The sequence below is a fragment of the Convolutriloba macropyga genome, chromosome 2 (assembly GCF_964194025.1).
Source record: "Convolutriloba macropyga chromosome 2, txConMacr16.3, whole genome shotgun sequence".
NCBI classification, from domain to species: Eukaryota; Metazoa; Xenacoelomorpha; order Acoela; family Convolutidae; genus Convolutriloba; species Convolutriloba macropyga.
This window is the reverse complement of record NC_134469.1, coordinates 68,748,851-68,766,293: the sequence shown is the minus strand read 5'-3', so window position 1 is coordinate 68,766,293 and position 17,443 is coordinate 68,748,851. Positions and strand designations below refer to the sequence as shown.

Genomic DNA, 17,443 nt, shown 5'->3' with positions numbered 1-17,443 from the left:
ATCTTTTTTTTGAATCCCCAAAAGCAGAAAAACAAAGGCAATAAATGTGTTTAAAAAAAATTGAGTAGAAAAAATCCGAAACTTTCATTTTTAGTGATCGAGTTTTTATGTGAAAGTTGTAGTCACAGAACGTCCTGAAAAATAACTTTTTCCAGATAGAACTGAAAGACCAAAATTTATTATTCGTTCGGAATTCACTGATTTTACTCTCCAGTTATTTCTTAACCTCATGCAACGAATCTGTTTATCGTTCTATGAAGAATCCATAATCATAGAACTTCATACGGCAAAGAAATACTTCAATTCAATTAGATATCAACCGTGAGTCTTCTTTAAAACACTTTAACGCATCAACTAAACATTATATAACTTAAGTTGATTATGTCTTCGAATTTTAACGTAGCCGATCATTCTCAAGAGTTGTAAACTTCATTTTTTTTGCAATTTTTGTCAGATTTATTTATTTTTCCTGCTGCTAAGGACCTATAAGTGTTTTTTTTGGTTAGCCTGTTCACTTTAATTGTCAATGAAAGTCAATAAAATTTCACACCATTAATAATAAATTAAAAAAACTTTGTTGTTTTGTTTTTTCATAAATCACTTAGAACACCACTTCAATGCTCAAATTTATCACCCGGACTTGAGTCTCAGAGCTTTTCAGCGCTGAACCAAGACACTTCAAGAGTAAAAACCTAATTCAGTTCGGAAACAATGTATCTTCAGAATGTTTTAAGTTTCTTCATGTGCAATATTTCTTCATTATGATTATAATGAGGTCATAGAGTTCGCCCAGGCTACACTTATCCAGTGTAGTCTGAAAATTACACAGGTGATGATATTCGAATTCGCTGCCAAGAGTCACCACATACTTTTTAACCCACACAAATTTTAACGTGCGTTTATTTATTAACGACTTGGCTTTTCTAGCTGCTATTTTTTGGCAGAACTTTAACAAATCAGTTTTGTACATATTATCACCTAAATCTTTAATAAGGAGGCTCAGTAATGTTCGTATTTTGATAATGTTCCGACGCCGCTTATCCACGATTTCGGCTTATTTGTCTACGAACTGAAGAAGAGATATAACTCTTTCAAAAACTCTCACGTATTGAAAAAATTCTAAATCATTAAATAGGTATTCTTTTATCTCAGAAAAAAGCTATTGTGTTTTTTCATTACTCAGAATATGTTGCAATTCTAGAAAAGAGCAATTAATAGACAAAAATGAAAGCCAAACTTGTTTTTTTGAGGAAAACTGCTAAGGAAGACGTTGAAAGAATAAGCAATGCGCTAAAAACCTTGGATATGTTCAATTGTGCTTTTCTTTAACACCAATAATTTGATATGCGACCTTTAATTAATAAATTTAGCTATCAAAAAGACAAAAAAGAAGATATATTTATATATATATATATATATATATATATATATATATATATATATATATATGTATATATATATATATATATATATATAAATATATATATATATATATTTATATATATGTACGTATATATATATATATATATATATATATATATATATATATTTGTGTATATATATATATATATATATATATATATATATACATATATATATATATATATATATATTATATATATATATACATATATATATATAAATATTCAAAACACTTGACTCATACCTAAGTCATAAAAAATTTTTGGCTGTCAACTAAATTTAACAGATAGGTTTACTTGTCTATCCATAGGAACCTACTAAGACCTGCAGTTATCCGGAATTTACCATACGACTACAAAAAAAAGACGACAAATAAACATGAAATTCAAAATTAAATTAATGCTTGTCAAAAAATTGGCCTTGAAGCCGCCTTAACAAAGAAGACGAACTAAAATCCTTCCATTTGTTCAACTGTGTCTTTTTTCATTAACAATCTGATTTGTGACATGTAACTTGTGAAATTAGTTAAGTAGAGACAAAAAGAACAACGAAAACCAAATTCAGAAGGTACTCTTATATATTTTCAAAACGTTTGACTTCGAAGTCTTGAACGACTTTCGCTATCAATTGAAACTAGTTATTGGGTTTCTTTGTTCATCCATTGTAAGTTGCTAAAACGTGCAACTTTTAATAACTTGTCTTACGAAAACAAAAAGCAACAAATAAGGGCAGAAAAAAATTTCGCTAAATTTAGCCAGAACACGTTGTAGAAGTAATAAAAATCATAATCTTTCTACTTAAAACTGATATTATCAATTGTGTTTTTTTAAAATAGAAATATTGCAATATCTGGCCTTTCAATATTGTGACAAAACCAAAAAAGGAACCTCAAAGCCGGAAAATATCCAAGAAGGAACTTTTTTAAAATAAAAACTCGTGTTATCAATGCTTTAAAACTATTACTCAAATCCCTAAACCGAAATAAAAAACCTAAAGTTACATATTGTGAAAAATATAAATTTAAATATTAAAACGAACATATGTTTTGAACTATATAACAAAACTACTCCTTCTTGAAACTCCTTAGATAGCCAATTGGTCCTGTCATAAAAACATTTTAATTGAAATGTTTTTGTTCCTCAATTACTTCAAAAGAAGCTAAACATGAACCATTTTTTTCAAAAAAATTGACTGATTACAATCCGCATTTTTGTTACCTTTAAAAATAACGATGAGACTTAAACTAGTCATGCTATTGCCGTTTCTCCCTTAGGAACAAGAAATTGTTCCGCATAGTGTGGATATGTGTTAATTGACACTAAGTCAAAATAGAAAAAAAACGGATGCATTTTGCGTAATGGATGACGGATTACAAGAGTAAAAAACCTAAAAAATTATATTTCAATAACAATTTCAACGTTTGCACAAAAACCAAAGGTTCTGGTTTTAACAGAAATTTTAACAAAAAATCTGTATCAAACATCTCAACAACACTTTTCTGTTCTTAGAAGTAAAACCAGCAACACAATCGTCACAAAATGGACATAAAAAGACAGAGAATGCGTCATAAAACGGCAACTGGGATTAACAACAATGAAAATCAGTAAAAAAGACGCAATTTTAAACCTAGATAACTCTGTGGAAAAAAAGTTTGATAATTTTTTTTGAGATATATATTCTGCGCTAGACTGACTTCCTAATTATTTCACTCAAAACTGTATACGATGAATAAAAAGATGAGCCACATTGGGCCAAACTAAAATGGGTCATAACAGTTAAAAATCCAAGATTTATCGGCTCAAAGAAAATAAATTTTTTCCTACGTTTAGGATTTTCAAAGGCCTCAGATCTGAAACACATTGTGAAAGACTAACTAATGACGCCATTTTGCGATTTGCTGAGGCAATTATGAGTCAACCTTCTATAGTTAATGATGTAAAAAAAGTCATTTTTTGATTTCAATCTTGAAAAATGAGAGTCATGACATACACATTAAATCAACAAGTCCGGAAGTGAGCCATGAAGTAGGAACAAATTTAAATTGACCTCCACACTTAATTTGAAAACTCTAAGGCCTCATTACAAAGAATAGTTCCAATCAAATACTGTTAAACCAAGCTATAAAATCCAGAAGTAAGTCACGAGGTTGAAGTATTTCTTGTTTGACCTTAGAATTTATCAAAAAATTATTGTAGCACCTTGGATTTCAATGCACATAGATTAACTAATGCGGAAATAAAAAAGATAAAATGTTCTAAATAAAACTCTTTTTTGAAAAATTTGACTTTTAGTTGAATACAACGTCACTAAAAATTACAAAAACTAAAAACGCGGACCATGGGATGAGAAAAATCCAAAATGATTATAAAGAACTATATTGCAAAACCAATTATTGACAAAGCTCCAAAGTTCTTCAGATTTTTACCAAACTTAGCGGCAACAATTTAAAGTCAATGACTAGCAACCACTTGAAAGAGAAATTCAATTTCACTTTTGCACGTTTTTGGTCTATGAAATTTTAATTGATGAAACTGAAGGGCAGGACAACAAAAACAACAACATAACCCCCCAGATTTCGAAATTCGACTTAACACAAGACGTAACAAACCTACAAGAAGGAACAACTTAATCCAAAAAATTACAATTTATTCACAAAAGAACTGGTTCCAAATTATTCAATATAATAAGTAACGATAAGAGACTATATATATATATATATATATATATATATATATATATATATATATATATATTTATATATATACAGTATACATAGGGGCGATTTTGTTTATATTCTGCTATTATTTTTGAAAACCAAATGAACAATTTTAAGACCAATCACTACTAAAAACACATTCAGATGTTTCAACTATGCTTCCTCGTTTAAAAAAATGGTCTTGTTAGCAATCTAAGTAATGAACATTTTTTATGCAGTCAAAATATCGCAAGCTAGACATTTATATGCTACCTTTAGTCAAACACTTAAATCAATGGGGCGTTCATTACTTAAACAGTGGTAAATTTCAAGGTAGTCAATGCCATTAATTATGAACTGTGAAATTTGTTTCTGTTCTTCGAGTTTTCGTGAGAGCTTCAGCGAGACCTGTACTTATTGGAACTCAGTAGCAACACAAGAAAAACTAAAAAATATTGGAAAATTTGTTTTCAATGATCCCATTCGGTGTCAAAGTTAGCAAAATTTTTAGTTGCCGCAGACAAAATCAGATACCAGCATGCATTCAACTTTGATAAAATTTCAATGTATTTATTACAATTTGCCTGGAAATCGCGAAAAAACTAAAACAATTCAAATGGTCTTAAGAGCTAACAACACAAAAATGGTTCTCAAAAGTGGGAAATCTAGATCCAAATCTTAACTTGTTTTGTGTTACGAAACAGGACAAAAAATCTCGATATCTCAATATCTTCAGTGTTCAAAAACCTGAAAAAATTTAGAATTTCAACATCGTTCTGCAAAAACTAATAAATTTAATTTTAAGGTTATGAAAATGAAACTGTTCACAAAAATTTAAAACTTTGATAAATCTTTTACAAAAACTTTTAGAAAACTTTCTAGTTTCCCACTCTTCGCTGGACGAGCTTTCTGGTGATACTACTTGCAACTCTCTACGACAGTTATATCCATCAGCCAAGAGAGGCTGATAAAAAACAAGTATACTATACAATTCCTCCATTCAAAAATTGGGTTGGGACAAAAAAATGTTTGTGCTCATAGCCGTCGTAAATGCTTAAGAACTCAGAACCAAGATGCTTAAGTATACCTGGTTTATGGAAAATCGTGGACTATTTTTGCCACTAAAGTTTTAATTTAATTATTATGCAGAACCTGAAATTGATTACGGCTCTTTTTCTTTGTCAACTCAAAGATCAATGATATATTTCACCGTACCTAAATTTTAGCATAAATCCGTTCTGAATCGGAAAGTTTTTCAGAAATAATTCAGTTTTGATTCAGAGTCTAATCATGTCACTTTTTGGTCTGATATTCTCTGATTCTTTTCTAATTCAGATTCTTTTAGTTGCACAGGTCGGCTCTTGATTAGCAATTGCAACTTATCGAGATTCCCGGATTTGACTTTTTTAATTTCAAATCAGTAACTGTTCCAATCTGTTTGACTAATTAGCAAAAATTATGACACCTTCAAGGAGTGGAAAAGGAACGAGTGCAGTATTTGAGATAATGAACCATTTTGGAATGCAACTTGAGAGGGAAATCAATAGCACTGTGAAGCAGTTGGAGTTTTAAACTTCACACAAATCTCAACTGTAATAAAAAGTTTAGAGAATCGCTTGCGTCAAAACCACAACTGTATTATTGCTATACACCATTCCACAATTTGCTCGCGGCCTTTTACGTGCACTACTGTGTATACCTGCTGCATCCGGTATTGGAAATCGTGTTTATATGTTGGGGTTGAAAAAGATGGATAATTTACTGTTTTCCAATTTGTTCAACTGTTCAGTGAATGGGGGCAACAACAGTGGTAGTGGCCAGGGAACCAAGCAACATTCGCACATAGCCAGTGCGATTGCTGTGGCTCCAGTCAGTACCATGTTCGAGGCATCCACAAGCAGTGTCGCCACAAATGGAGACGATAACTCAGAGACAAATCTGTCCACGAATGGCGACAAATCTAACGAAGGTCCCTATGCCAGGTATACTTAACTCTTCGCAAACGAAAAGTAATCTATAATTCACATAAATACACACACACACACACACACCAACATTGTTCCAAATTGCCATTTTAATTAAAATATTATGCAGAACCTGAAATTGATTATTTTTTTATAAAATAAGATTTTATTTTTAAAATCTCATTTTTTAAAAAAAATCTCCAAGCTCATTTTTTTTAAAAAAAAATAAGATTTATTTATTCTGCTAATTTTTTTGTTATAAACTGAGGTATATGGACCTTTCTATGAGATTTTTTTTTTGAAAAGAGATGACTGTGAGAAAATTAAAGTTGGTTTCTCTTTCTGTCGATAAAGTCGCCTACAGAACTCGCCGAAGAATGGTAACGCCCACAGAAATAACCACTACTTAATTTTGATAAGTATTATAATGATTAGCTTCTACTGCAGGGGTCAAGAATATTATAACATCATTCGTTTTCAGCAGCACTTATTTGTAATTATCCCACCCCCACTTTTCAGACTGCTCTTCTCATGATCAAAAGTGCTAATTGTTGGTGACTATGACTACTTTTTTGCGCCTGAAGTCAAGAGGTGGTAACACCATTAAACCCTAGATTGACCAGACTGTAGTCGACCTCAAGATATGGTTATTGTTATTTTTCCGAACCCACTATAGTTTTTTTGTTTTTTTTTTGTTCAGTCAATTTTTGCTGATCGACATATTTATCTTAGAGAGCTGCGAGAGCTATACATAGAAAGCCCGTTAGTATAGAGATCTCAGGCGTTTTAAAAAATTTCGCCGTTCACAAGGAGTTACCAAGGTTTAAAACTTTTGAGAACATCTGTCTTTGTTCACATTTATGGTAATTTTGGTCAATTTATTTTAATTTTGGGGCAATTATGCAACATTTTTTAAAGCACATCAGTCTTTTATTAGCCGTAAATCGATATTCAATTCTTGGCCTTGATGTGGTTTGTTGAAATAAAACATTTGATTTGGATTTGCAGTTAAATTTTTTGATTTTTAGACCGATTTTTTTTCACATTTGGCAATTTGACTTTTGGCATCGCTTTTTTTGTTATTTTGCAGCAAATTTTATTAAAATAGATGCTATTTAATGGCGCATAGATATTGTTGTCTTATTTGGTCTGCGGGCAACACTGCGGGCAAATTTTAAAGCCGTCATATAATGCTTTATTAGAACAATTAATGATTAAACTTTTTCCTTTACTCTACCAACCGAAAAATTCAACGTTTTCCAAAACTTTTAATGTGTTTTATTAAAATCACCTGAAACTTGCTCTTAACGCTGATAACGCTCAATGATGTTGTTTTTGTCTCCCTCTCGCTCCCTGAAAATTGAAATCTTTGATTTGACGGATGTTGCTTTTGGAAATTATTTGGCAGTTAATGGCTAACTTCTCAACATATCGGTTTATGTTTTTCAAACTTTGAGGCCAATATTTTTCTAAGAGACATTGATTTTGTTTTCTTCTAATTGTCTTTGATCTTTTTCTATTTTCCAAAATTGCCTGATTTGAACTTTCGTACAAAATTTTATATCATTTTCGATCAGTTTTTTTCGTAAAATTTGAAGTCCCTTGTTCTGCGTTTCCTCTTTTTTCTCATACGTGAGTTCATATGATTTGATAGCCAATTTGTTTGATCGATCCTTTGATATGTTTATATGAAAACATGACTTACCTCACTCACTGCTTGCCTTGCTATAAATTTAAAAATTTAAATCTAATCGAAACTAAATAGAGGCCACGCAGGCTTGATTATTGCTCACTGGTTGGGTTTTTATTTGAATGCGAGTAAAAAGTTGATTTCTGGTCTCACTTTTTGTTGTTTGGTATAAAGTGGTCTGATATTTTTCTTCCTATTAGACGCAACAAAATTGCATTAGATTTAATTTCATTTCCTCTTGGTTTATTCTAGTGAAATAAAGAAGTTTTAGCATAGCACTGTTTTGCATACTCTTTTTTTGTCAGCTTAGTGCAATAACGATTTTTTTGAATAAATTTTTAATTGAAAATTGCTCTTTGTTTCAACTGCTTGACAGTTTAGCCAAGAATGTGGATGAGCCAGGGCACATTACTGAGCCTCTTTGTTTCTCTCTAAAATATGTCACTGCTAAATGTGATCCAAGTTGCTCTGTTCATGTATAAATAAACGAACTCGTAGTCAAGCCAATAAAATTGGAGATAGGAGTAACAGTATGGGAGAAATAAAAAGAAACAAAATATTTTCAGCAGCTAATTTGAACTCATTTTGCTGTTTAGAACTTTAAATTTTGTGTTCACATGTAAGTTTACGTATATGAACAATCTTTAAGAAAGTTTTGTTTATCTTGAGCACACCTTCTATTCTTACTATTTTCACGCTGTCCATTTCTCGAGGAAGAAATGGACCAAAGAATTTAGAATAACTTCCGGGGTCATCGATCATACAACTTTCTTGGATTTTGTACTAGATCATATATGATTCTTAGTAATCGTACTAGGTCATATATGATTTGCATGGTTTCGTAGTAGTCATTAACCAGACAAATGTATTAGTTTAAGCCACAGTGCAAAAACGGGCTGACTTTATGTCTTATAATTGTTTTCCAGATTTGCGTTGGTTTTTATGCAAATTAGAAAAAAATATAACCATTTTTTTTTCTATTTTTATGAGTAATGAATTATGAATTTGGCATTCTATTGTGGATTCTCTCTTATTTTACGACAGCCAGTGAACAATGTCGTGTTTTAAACTAGTAATTGTAACTTAAATTGTATCCGCGTGGACAAAGTTTAATTGCATCCGCATGCAAAAATTCAATTTGAAATAATATGACTTGACATTTGGCTTATCTCTGAGACTTGTGTTTATTGCTATAAGATTAATGCTAAATTATAAATGAAAATTTAAGTGTTGTTTTTATACACAGTCTCAGTGAGTCAGAGATACTAAAACCTATGAACATAGACGGCACCAAGTTTTTTTTTCTTGGTAAACTGGCGAAATCTGAGTTGTTTTTGAATCACGCTGAGTCTGAGATTGAAAATTACTTTTATATGAGAAATGTCATTTGAACGATTTTTTAGATTGGTTTTGGTTCACCCTTTTTCATTATCGTTTTTAGAAAAGCTCTCATTGACATCGAAAATTAGATGATTTTAAATTTTTTTGCAATGTAAATATCGTTATTTTTTTCTCTGAGATTCTCAAAAAAAGTTTTCAAACTTGTCAGATCTTATGGATTGGAGCTCAACACCTTATCTTGGACTTCGGTCTAGAAGCAGTCATCTCAAAATCAGTAAAATTTTGAAATAATTACTAAATTTGGTTTTAAATCACAGATTCTCAAAGTTTTGCATTTTTATTGATAAACATTTTTGCACCGAAATGAAGGCTGAGCAATATCAACCCAAATTTAATTATTTGCATCACATGAGTACAAATTGTGTGTGACAGTTGCAGCAGCTTTAAGATTCGGCTATTTCTATTTACCACGTTTTTGACCACTTCAAGGATTTTTTGTTTCTGAACCTGGATGAGAGTACTAAATTTGTGTCCTAAATGGTTTAATTGATAAAGATTATCGCATAATTTGTTAAAAGTTCACATTTTTCATCTAATATACTGCGTCCGCTGATTCTTTATATCCTTCTTCTTTTCAGTTGTGAGGACTTCCCTGGCGAAGAAGGTGGTGATGGGGGAGGGGAGGGGACTGAAGGAGAGGGTGGAGGAGGGGTGCTGGCCTTCTTTGGGAGTGATGAGGTCAGAGAGGGGTGCATAGACCACCTGAAAAAGGTAACAGCAGCTCATGATGCGTGGGAGGAAGCTCTTAAGGACATGGCCAGAGAAGAAGGAGGTTAGTTTGTTCAATTTGAGTTAGATCACTTTGTTTTCCCCAGTCTTTTCCCTACTTCCCGGGAATATTCTTGATGTTTTCATAAGCCCGTGTCCACAAACTAGGGAACGCATTTGCAATGGTAAGGATGAGTATCTTAAAATAGAGCTCATATTTAATATAATCCATTACAATCATTTACTGATAATCAATTCCTATTTTTCTTCTCTGTCTATTTTCTTCAATTTGAGACTGTTGCCGGGTCATCGATCAATCAATTAACTTTATTTGGCTTTTGATGCCGGCCATCTATTGATAGATCAGAACGGAACCTCCATGATTGTGAAATCTTGGAAATCAAATCCCACCAATGGTTTAATGGCCATTTCTTAAAAGCCAGAAATCCTCTTGATTGTTCAGTATAAGTTCATTCAACTTATTGCTGTTAAACCCAATGCAGTAGTAACATATATAATGCTGTTACGCTGCTTAACAAATCGAAACTCCGTGCAGATATTTTGAAGGAAATGTGACCTAAGAAAGTGGAATCACTAAGAAAGTGGAATCCGAGCAGATATTTTGAAGGAAATGTGACCTAAGAAAGTGGAATCACTAAGGTGCAAATTTCATATCAGGGATCTAGAGATCAGTCTACATTTTTGGAAGAAATATTGCTTGCCTGATTCTCGCACATTCCAATTCCGCTACAACATATAATTCATCATATTAATGCATTCGGCATGCTATCAGAAAACCTTATATTTCTTGCATTTTTTTGTTTTAGCATGATGTAACAAAGTTACATTTCGCTAATAGTTTAAAAAAGACGATAAATCAAAACTTTAGAAGTATCCGTCTTCTACTCTTACATTTCATAACACGGATCAAATGATTAGAACAAAACAATTACTCAATTTTTTGAGATTTTTTAGAGCAATTTTTGTAAATTATACTATGGACTACTTTGCATCAGATCATCTTGCCTTTATTTTTCGCTGTGACAAACTTTGAAAATAAAAAAAATGGAGATGATAGCAATTGTCTTTCAAAAGACAGATGCTCTTTTCGCACATAAAACGAGTCCGAAATAAATCCTTACTGATTGCCTTTTGTTCTCAAAAATGACTATGATGCGTCTCTGGTAGACAAAATATTTTTTATACGCAAAAATTTATTATGCGCAAAAATTAATATTATGTATTTTTTATACGCAAAAATTAATATTATGTATTTTAGTTGTTCTCAAAACTGCAATCCGATTGTTGCACCAATACCATTCTAAGACCTCATTTTCATTTCTAAAATCAGTAAACAAAAAATTCGAAAAAAAATTGATTTTAAAAACTTATGCTACAACTGTTTTTTTGTCAATAACAAGCACAATATATCCACATTTCAAGTTTCTAGCAGCCTAGAAATTGAACCGGTTTCCGAAAAAAAGCTCTAAAAAGGTCACTCTACTAAACAAGGGAGCAACGAGTTGATGCTTCTTTCACCTAAAAATAATAGTTTTAGCAAATTTTTATTGGCTCTGAAAAATCTGTGCTCTGGCTTGAAAACATTTTGTAGAAATTACAATTTCAATATTGATCCGTTACTGAAGACTTACTTTGTTTGATAGGACAAAACAAAAAGCGTGTTGGGAAAAAAATTACTAAAAATTTGAGGCATTCTTAAAAAAGACACAGTTCTACTTCTTTTGAAGAGAGGCACGAATGTTATCAAACGTATTGATATCTTCTAATTTGAAGCAATTGGTTGAGGCGATTGGTTCATTTTCAAAGCGATAGGAAACCCTCGATAATTGTTTAAAAATGCTAATGCCTGTTTGGCGATGACAACATGAAATTACATGACTATCAAGTACTGTAACACATAAGCAAAATGGAACAAAGAAAAAAAGTTGCAAAAATGAGGACAGCAATTTCAATTTAGGTTTCATTAGTTTTGCATTCCGTATGGCGAAGTACATAAACTATTATATTTGCAGCAAATTTCGAAACCAAGAAAAATAAAAATTGGGCCAAATCCATTTTGGCAATATTTCAATATCTCTCACAATATCTCAAAATTGACAGTATTTGGTTGATTCAAAAGAAAAATTTATTTTAATCTATTCAGATCCTTCTGTGAAATAAGAAGTGCCTAAAAGCAGAACTTTTAGCCAGTAGACGTTTTTTAATCGTTTTCTAAATTAAAACAGGAGCATTACAGTTCGAATTATTGGCAGGACTCAAATTTTTTTCTCAATCAAACGGTTGTCAGAAATATCAGGAAGCAGTGAAATCATACAAATGGATAGAATGTCCCGCACCAAACCTTAGACAGCAGATATTTTTACAAAATAACATTTTCCAACAATTTTTTTTCAACTTTAATTCGTATGCTAAAACTTAAATTATCATATTTTAATTATTAACCGGATTTGGGGAGAAATGAACCTAATATGTTTGGGGACATGAATCTCTTTCGATCCTGGTTTTTATTCAACTTTGATCTCATATTATCTTGACCTTAGTTTATCTTGATCTGATAAGCATTAGAAAACATCAGACAGCCCTTGAATTCTTGAATTGTAAGAACTTCCTTTGTAAAATTTTAATAATTTTGTTTTTTTTGCAGCAAAAAACAAAGTTTTGTTTTCACATTTTTTAAGATGTTTTAAAGTGTATTAAAATGCTTCATAGACTTGAGACAATATGGAAACCGTTTAAAATGAAATAATTGGAAGAAGAAATTGTTTGAAAATCTTTTTTAAATTACTTTTTGTTATGGAAAATTTGTTTCGTTAACTTGAACTATTTCAAATATTTCGAAAACAAAACTCGAAAAAAATATTGGGAATTTTTCTTTCATTGTCTTTCAATCTTTTCTTAAGGTATCTATGGTCCAACTTGAAGGCCATGAAAAAAAATGGACTAACATGAATAAAAATTTAGAAACAAATTTTTATTTGCAGCAAATTTTAAAATCACGAAAATATAAATTGGGCCTTATTCATTTTGACCATTTTCATCTCAAAATTGACCATATTTGGTTGACTCAAAATAAAAATTTCTTTAATCGTTGCAGATTCTTCCGTGAACTAAGAAGTGCCTAAAAGCGGCATTCTTAGCCAGTATACGCTTTATTTTTTTACCAGTCTCTAAATGAAAACAGGAGCATCATAGTTAGAACTATTGGCAGGACTCATTTTTCCCCCTAATCAAACGGTTGTCAGAAATATCAGACAGTAGCAAAATCATAAAAATAGATAGAATTTCCCGCACGAAATGTTTTCCCGCACGCAGGCATGTTTCCAAATCATTTTTTTCCGAACAAAAAATTAGCTTTAATTCATATGCTAAAAACTAATTTATCTTATTTTAATCTTTGAACGAAAAACAAACCAAATATGTTGTCGACATAAATCTCTTTCGATCCTGGTTTTTATTCAACTTTGGTTTATTAGTTTTTTTTGATGTGATAAGCATTAGAAAACATAATACAAGCCTTGAATACTTGAATTGTATGAAAATCTTTGGGAAAATTTAATAATTTCGTTTGTTTTCAGCAAAATACAAAAATGTGATTTCACAAATAATTTGATAAGGTGTTGTAAAGTGCATTTAAATGCTTCGTAGACTTGAGGCAATATGGAAAAATTTCAATATAGAAAATGTAAATTTGAAGAAGAAATTTTTTAAAAAAAATAGTTTTTCAAAAATTTTTTGTTACAGAAAATTTGTTTTGTCGACTTATATTGTTTCTAATATTTCGAATATAGAACTCGAGAAAATTTTGCTGAGAACCTTTCTTCCCTTGTCTTTCAAGTCTTCTCAGAAGGTATCTATGGTCTAACTTGAAAGCCACAAAATGAAAAATGGACTAGCTCATTTGAAAACTAAATTAAAATTTTCTTTCAAACTGTTTTACAACTCTAGTTTTCTACTCTCTAATTTTGTTGTTTGATAAAATAATGCAACAAAGAATTTGGTCAGTATTAGTGAAAATTTGTATTATGCTAACTGAGGATAGGCATGTGATAAACTAAGTTTTATCTTTTTTCTTTTTTTTGTATTCAAATTTTCCTTTGTTTGACCAGTTGGAAAACTATCTGTGAAAACTATTTTTTTTTTCGATTTGACAAATATAGAAAAATTTTGCTGAACATTTTTTATCATACGCTGCAAAAAAAATCCTGGTTTTTTATTCTTTTAGTTTTCCAAGGTGTTACAATATAACAGCAATATAACAGGTCTCCCCGGGTCGAGGTGTCACCGCTAAAAATCGCTAAAAGATTTGCGGTGAATTTGAGTAAAAATGTAAGATTTGCGTTCAATGCGATGAATGCGGTGAAAAAAAAACTTTTAAGCGGTGAATTTTTTTTTTCAGCGCTTAAGCGGTGAAAGAAAATTTTTCACCGCTACAAGCAGGATGCGGTGAAAAAAAATTTGTCACCGCTACCAGCAGAATGCGGTGAAAAAAAAAATTTTCACCGCTAAAATTGCAAATCTTACAAAATTTTACCGCGCTAATTTCAACGCTTATCTTTTATTCACAGGAAATATTATTGAAGTAAGTGACAGATGGCGCAGTGGATTACGAAGTTGGTCACACGCATGAGGTAGAGGTTCCAACCCTTGTACGGCAGTTTCTTTTTTGTAAGAATTCCGGTGAATGCGGTGAAAAAAAAATTTTCACCGCAAAATTCAACGCTATTCTTACAAAAATTCACCGCTTTAAGCGCATTCAACGCTAAAAGATGCGGGCGCTTTGCGGTGAAAAAAGTTTTTTTCACCGCTATTCACCGCTAATCTTACATTATTTTTTGTCAAAACCTCGACCCGGGTCGCTTGGGCTCATTAAATATATGAGTATATATATTTTTTCTCAGTTGAGATCAAAACCTGGTAGGCGTTCAATGCAGCCCAATGCCACTTCGGGCTTCAGAGTTAAGTTTAATCATTCACTCAGAGAGCATGTGCTAATAGTAATAGAGTCAAGTCAATCACTACTAGGCCATTCTCAAACAAAATGGATAGGGATAGCTTTTCTTGTAAAGTTCCAAAATTCAACTTGTGTCTTGATTATGTTTCAGCGAGCATCGCATTCCTGAACTTGAGTTCTGCGATGAAGGCGTTCCACACAGAGATCATGCATGCAATCAGGGAACAGGATTTCTTCCGTTGTCTGGAGAGTGAGGCTAACAGAGTGGAGGAACAGATGATACTATACAACAAGTCAGTCGACACAAACAACACTCAAGATATAGCAAAGGTATTCTTTTTCTAGCCAGCTTCTCACGGCCATGTCTCAAAAATAGACGTACCCTTCCAAGAAACAACATAAAGTTCAGTTTGAGCGCGCAACCATTTCAGTTTTCAAACCCAGTTAAAACGGGCGGGGCTAATTATAATGGGGTTCAATTACATAAAATAGGTGATGTTTCGTCGATTAGTCTCGATGTTAAACATAATATTAACACACATTCATAGAAGGGGAGTACAATATAAATTCCCGTCGCAATTGTTTTTTAGGCTAAAAGAATTGATCCCAAAATATTGAGATGTCAAGTCTGTGCCAGTCATAAAATCATCTGTAGTTGATTGTTTATAGGCTGTTTTTTCTTTCGAACTTTTTCCATCAATCTGTCTCTGTCTAAAATTATCTCCGTAAAATTATCTTGACAGCTGACTGCTCGAACAAACACCCATAGACACCCACAGTGTGTGTGTGTGAGTGTGTGTGTGTGTGTGTGTGTGTGTGTGTGTGTGTGTGTGTGTGTGTGTGTGTGCGTGTGTGCACGCACACACACACACACTCTCACTCACACATTATTTAAATATACTAAATGTCTATATAAACATCTCTACATAGACACTCTATATAAAAACACTCTATATAAACACACATTGAAGCACACACACATAACCCATAATGGCACAAAAACACACTATGCATAGGCATACAAACACAATTACGACGCTCGCACACCGTCATGCAAGCACGCACAAATATAGAAAAATCCTCGCTCTCACGTACAGACATAATCAGATCACCATTTCTACATTTACCCACAAATCCCACAAACCACAAACATAGACACGAAAACGAACGCGGGTTCTAGGTACGGAAAAAATGGTACAGCACAATTTAAACCCTCTAAGCGTAATTTTTTTCAACAAATTTTGTTTGTGCTGAAACGCGAAGAAAGAATTGAAATTTTTCTCTGCTTACAGAGAAAACATGGCTGGGATGTTTTCTCTGTTTACAGTTTGCCCCACAATTGCAATTTGAAACGCCCAATTTTCAGGGACAAAAACAAAAGCAACTAAGTTTAAAATCCATATCAAGTTCTTTGATTAAAAAAGAACGATACCAAAATAAAATATGCTCGAGGCGTCACCAGTTAGGAAACTTTGAGAGTTTTTCGAAGAAATGGAATAACATTTCGTAGCAGAAAAAAAAGAGTCGAAGCTAAATTTAAAAGGGTTAAATTACATAAAATGGGTGATGATGTTACGGCAATTGCTCGATGCTACGCATAATATAAACTCATATTCAGAGAAAGAGGTGTACAATATATATGCCCTCCGCCTTTTTGTTCTAGGATAAAAGAAATGATCTCTATATAATGAATATCACGTCTGTGCCAGTCATAAAGTCCTCTATGTTTAATTGTTTACTGACTGTTTTGCTTGCGAACCTTTTCTATCAGTCTGTCTTTTTCTAAAATTATCTTTTTCCTATCTGAACAGCTGACTGTTTTAACAAAAACCCACAGACAAAAACACAAAACGGACAAACAGACAAACATACACACACACGCAAGCACACACAATTTAAATATATTTTAAATGCAAAAAAAATAAACACTCTACATAAACACATATTGAAGCACCACACCTAAGACATGATTGCACAAAAACACACCATGCATTTGCATACAACCACAATTATGCACGCGGCGCGCGCACACTCATGCTAGCACGCACAAATGTAGATAAATCTTCCCACCTAAGTACAGTAATAGTCAGATAACGATTTATACATACATTTGCCCACAAACCCTACTATACAAGCTTTTTCGCACGTTCATTCGCAAAACACCGAACGCAGGATCCAGTTAGCGAAAAAATGTTGCAGCACTATTTAGTTCCTCTACGTGTTAATTTTGTTCAACACGTTTGGTTTGTGTTGAAGGAGAGTGTGGAAACGTGAATGAAGGAGCTGTAATTTTTAAAATTTAAACGAGTTTTTAATCTTTTTTGGCCCCAACAGAGAAATTTTTTGATGAAATTTTGATAAAGATAATTTCTCCGTTTACTATTCGCCATACAATTGCGATTTAAAACGCCCAATTTTCGGGGACAAATACAACATCAACTACGTTTAATATCAAGATCTAATTCTCGGATTCCATAAAAACGATACCAAAATATAACATTGCGAGGCGTCTCCAGTGAAGAAATTGTAAGAGTTCTTTGCAAAATTGGAACCAAAGATCTCGGCAGAAAATTAAAGAATGCCCTCAATTA

At 32.2% G+C, this 17,443-nt stretch overlaps 1 protein-coding gene across 1 annotated transcript in view; it reads left to right on the top strand.

Moving 5' to 3' along the window:
* The window catches only part of LOC142334650 (rho GTPase-activating protein 45-like), a 75,630-nt gene that overhangs the window by 4,478 nt on the left and 53,709 nt on the right, over nt 1-17,443 (top strand). The window contains exons 2-4 of the mRNA XM_075382855.1: nt 5,907-6,099; nt 9,751-9,944; nt 15,004-15,182. Of these exons, the coding sequence (XP_075238970.1) occupies nt 5,907-6,099; nt 9,751-9,944; nt 15,004-15,182 (566 nt within the window). The remainder of the gene's footprint in view (nt 1-5,906; nt 6,100-9,750; nt 9,945-15,003; nt 15,183-17,443) is intronic.